Below are 4,377 nucleotides of genomic sequence, written 5' to 3'. Positions count from 1 at the left end.
GATCTGCAGTATTTTATGAAGTAATAATCGTACAAAGGTCAGTTTTATTCAAGTAGAAGTGTGTATTTACCTGGTAGGAGGCTGTCAGTAATGGCTACGCCTCTCTATTTGGACTGGTAGATCTCAGCAGACTGGCAACTTTAAAAGTAGCTCTCGGTTCAAAAAAGGTTGGGCACCCCTGATATAAACACTAGATGGCTCATGGGAGATTTGGTACGCACTATGGTAGCTGTTGTAAGGTGAGGTGAGTGATCTGCACAAAAATACTCTTAAATCGCTGAAATCTTGACTGATTTACAAACGGTTTTGTTTATTATAAACATTATTAGCATGGCTATGATACAGGATGCTTGGACATGTTGAAATTGCAGCTTTTCTTTGTGTATGACGTGGTTGTATTTATTAGCTGGCTAATAACAAGAGGCTGTGAGTGAGACCTAGTATTACAAAGTTGACCCAGCAACTTTACACCAGTGGGAGAGGCATAACTTCTCTTTCTTTTCAACATAATTTAAGTTACACATGATTTCTTCCAAGTGGTTGGGCTTGTTAAAAACATCTTACATTTTAGATACATTATGATACAGGAAATTGCTGGCTTTGTGTTTACAGAAGTACCTGACTATGCCTGACTTTTGTGCAGCCTACGGCTGCTCTAATCACCGCAGTCTGCAAACAAGAACCCGTGGAATCACGTGTAAGATATGACAATATTATGACTAAAATTAGGATAATCGTTAATTACAAGTTAATTACAAGTCCTGCTACACAGGATCAGTGGGGCTATGTGAGATAATAGTATTGCAAGATTGATGTTGACCCAGCCTCTTTAGAATATGTTGCTACCATTTCTTTACACAATTATGTAATGTTTCTTTTGGACACCTTTTTTATTACTCTTAGTGTGGTTGTCTTATTCTTAAAGTATACATACATACATTACATACATACATACATACATACATACATACAATTACCCCAAAAATATGATAATTTCGGTGTGTATTTTTGTCCTTACCCTTAATGTTAAAGGAAAGAAGGGCGGACAATGTTGACAATAATTTATATATCTGGCTACCTTTCTCATGTTTTTAAGGTTTCCCAAAACCGGAGAGAGGAGGAGGCAGTGGGAAGTTGCCCTAAGAAGGGACGGTTTTGTTTCCTCTGGCAGGACGCTGCTCTGCAGTGAGTACTTCAGGAGTGAGGACTTTGACGGGACGGGGCAGACTGTCCGGCTTAAAGATGGTGTTGTGCCAACAGTATTCAATTTCCCAGCTCATCTTCAAAGGGTATGTGTATCATTGGCCAACAAGAATTCAAGGTGTATAAGATTGATTGATAAATATGTGATTAAATGTCACACTTTAGTTTTTCTTTCTGCAAGTTTAGGAATAAATAATGTGTTGTGTATTACAGCACATTTTAAACACTCAAAATGTCTTTAATTATGTTTATTTTAGCCGGAAGCAACAAGAAGCACAACCACTTCAAGAAGAGCGGAAGATGAACCTCAGCCTAATGTTGTGAGTATTCTGAATGTGGCCAAGACCAGAGAGATGGTCATTGATTTCAGGAGGGTGAGGACGTCTCTTCTACCCCTGTGCATTCTGGGAGAGGATGTGGCTGTTGTGGAGGACTACAAATACCTGGGAGTGCACTTAGACAACGGACTGAACTGGAGGATCAACACTGATGCTGTGCACAAGAAGGGGATGAGCAGACTCTATTTTCGGAGGAAGCTGAGATACTTCCACGTGTGCAGTAAGATGCTGGAGATCTTCTAGTCTGTTGTGGCCAGTGCACTCTTCTTTGTTCCGGTCTGCTGGGGGGGCAGCATCAGAGCCGGTGACACCAGCAGGATCAATAAACTGATTAGGAAAGCTGGGTCTGTCATCGGCATCAAGCTGGACCCCTTTGAAGCTGTGGTGGAGAGGAGGACACTGAACAGGCTGTTGTCCATCATGGATAACCCCACCCATCCTCTCCACCTGCAGCTGGACAGTCAACGGAGCTCCTTCTCCAACAGACTGCTGCAGCTCCGCAGTGCCATAACTCAACAAATCACCTCTGGCTGGAAGATAACTCTCTGCTCCATAGTTTCTCTTGAATATAACCACGTTGTACATTTTACACATATATCATCTATTTAATATTTAACATTAATATTCCATATGCCTTATATTTATGTATATTATATATATAATATCCTGCCAAACTCAACATGTATATTTTCCTCTTTTTTTCTTTTCTTTATTTTTCTTGCTTATTTCTAATTCATTGTAAAATGCCTTGTCCCTTATGCTGCTGTAACTAAAAATGTTTTCCCAAATTGGGATCAATAAAGTACCATCTTATCTTGTTTTATTTGCATGTGGAATGTCACTAACAAATGAGAGCATCATATGGCTTGTCATATTAAATCCTTTATCTCTGTGGTACCCAGGAAGGTCTATGATGGTGTTACTAGGAGAGCCCAATATAATTTGAGGTGGTACTCTGTGTAAAAGGTTTGAGAACCACTGGCCATCTCACTTGCTCTATGTCACTCATACACTTGAATAAACATGTGCAAACATTGAAACAACACCCAGGGATTGGCAACCTTTACAATCAAAATAGCCATTTTTGTCCAGAGCCTCAAAACATATTTTTGCCTTTATAAGGGGAAAAGCCTATTAAGATCAATTTCTTAAAAGTACGCTGAGTTGTGTTTTCTGTTGGAGAATGTAAAAAAAATCAGGCTCACAGTATTGATAAGTGAACATTGAATTGTTAAAAAAGTAACTTATTAATTTCCATATTACTATTATTTATATATTCGTATAATTGTGATAAATGAGACAGAACTGGCCTGTCTGTGAGCTCATTTTATGTTGGTTTGGTTCTTCTGATAAAGGTGTGAATATCTAAATAATATACCACCATATGCTATTGTCACTAGTTGTGTCCCTATTCTTCAAGCTAAGGCATTGCTAAATTAACAACTCTTGGCTTACAGAGTGGTAACATGAGACCGATTTTTATATATAAAATATAAATATATTTTAATTTTATAATTTATTTTAAATATTAACAATATAATAAAAATAAATGGAAATATATACACCGGCAAATATTTAATATAAATACCTTATGCGAGTGTATAGCTATTGCTTTATCTGCTTAATGTTATTTTCATAAGAAAGTCCATGACTATAAGTATACAGTATCATAACTACATCTTTGATGTTTATAAAAAACCAAACCGGTTGAAAATTGAGCAAGCTATGGTTATTTAAATAGTAAACCATAATGTTATGAATGAGAGCACTACCTGTAGCAAGATGGCGGCCATGTGGCAACGTCGGTCTCCATTGGCCAGCAGCGCGGGTGAGTCATCTAGTGTTTATATATATATATCTATGGTTCTGGAGTGGAGTGCACCAGCTGGGCGTAACTCTACGTCCGACGTAGAACCGAAGGTTAAGACCAAACTAAAGTTATGACGAGTGCACCACTTAGACTTAAGCCCTGTATGCGTTGCGCCCGGGTGTAACTTTTACGCCTAGTATGGAGCAGGTGTAAATCGGAAAGACAGACTAGTATCCATAGTAACGTAAAACAGGCAAGAATGATATTAACGATGGCAGAGCGTCTTGTTTACATGTTTAACAATGAAAGGGCATTAAGAAGAGTCTCAATTTCTCCTTCTCCAGCTCAATTGTTTCGTGTTACGCTCTCAATTTGACGGTCTCCACCTCCACACGAACGATTTCTTTCTCCGTCAGTTCCCGCTGTAGCTCTGACAAATCCCTCTTTCTATTTCGGGGTGTGGCCATTTGGGATTCCCCTTGAGTCATCGATGACGCTGTGGGTGTGGGAATTCCCTCTTCTCTGCGGTCCTCTGAGTCTGTAAAATGGCGTTACTTGGCAACAATTACTGTTTCGCGTGTATTCACGTGGACGCGCATCTTAAGACCAGGCGCAGCTACGCCCGAGACTAGTGCACTCGGTGTAAATTCGAATCACTACGTCGGACGTAGCTAAACCCGACGTTAGAGTTAAGCCCTACTTGTTTACACCCAGCTGGTGCACTCCACTCCGGGGTACCAGCAAGCCCCCAGGAAGTGCGCCGGACTCAGATGAAAATATTCGTGCTGGCCAAATGGCGGTACTACACTTCCGTTTGGTTGCCAGGCCCGGAAACACTTTTCCCCATTGACTTACATGGGGAAAGAGTGGTCTGTAACTCGTTGGATAATTTTTTTAAAACTAAATAAACTACCCAGTATGAACACTTGTATAGCCCTTATTAAAAACATTCGTTCCTCAAGTTGTAATAATGTGCTAATAACGTTATTCTGAGAGTTATTTCCCTCTGCATTATGAACGCGCATC

General features: G+C 39.8%; 1 protein-coding gene across 1 annotated transcript; it reads left to right on the top strand.

The window, feature by feature from the left end:
* The first annotated feature begins 201 nt into the window (after nt 1–201).
* Nucleotides 202–1,828, top strand: si:ch73-130a3.4 (uncharacterized protein LOC664763 homolog). Its single transcript, XM_034202240.1, has 4 exons — nt 202–213; nt 669–697; nt 1,097–1,289; nt 1,461–1,828. Exons 1-4 carry the CDS (start codon nt 202–204, stop codon nt 1,782–1,784), a joined length of 558 nt encoding a protein of 185 aa, XP_034058131.1. The 3' UTR covers nt 1,785–1,828.
* Nucleotides 1,829–4,377: the final 2,549 nt, after the last annotated feature.

This window comes from Gymnodraco acuticeps, unplaced genomic scaffold (assembly GCF_902827175.1).
Source record: "Gymnodraco acuticeps unplaced genomic scaffold, fGymAcu1.1, whole genome shotgun sequence".
Lineage (NCBI taxonomy): Eukaryota > Metazoa > Chordata > Actinopteri > Perciformes > Bathydraconidae > Gymnodraco > Gymnodraco acuticeps.
The sequence above is the reverse complement of the archived record's forward strand: the minus strand, read 5'-3'. Positions and strand labels throughout refer to the sequence as shown.

Coding starts and splice junctions, on each gene's coding strand:
- si:ch73-130a3.4 (XM_034202240.1), top strand. Junction 698..1,096: donor AAGAACCCGTGGAATCACGT/GTAAGATATGAC, acceptor CATGTTTTTAAG/GTTTCCCAAAACCGGAGAGA. Junction 1,290..1,460: donor TCCCAGCTCATCTTCAAAGG/GTATGTGTATCA, acceptor TGTTTATTTTAG/CCGGAAGCAACAAGAAGCAC.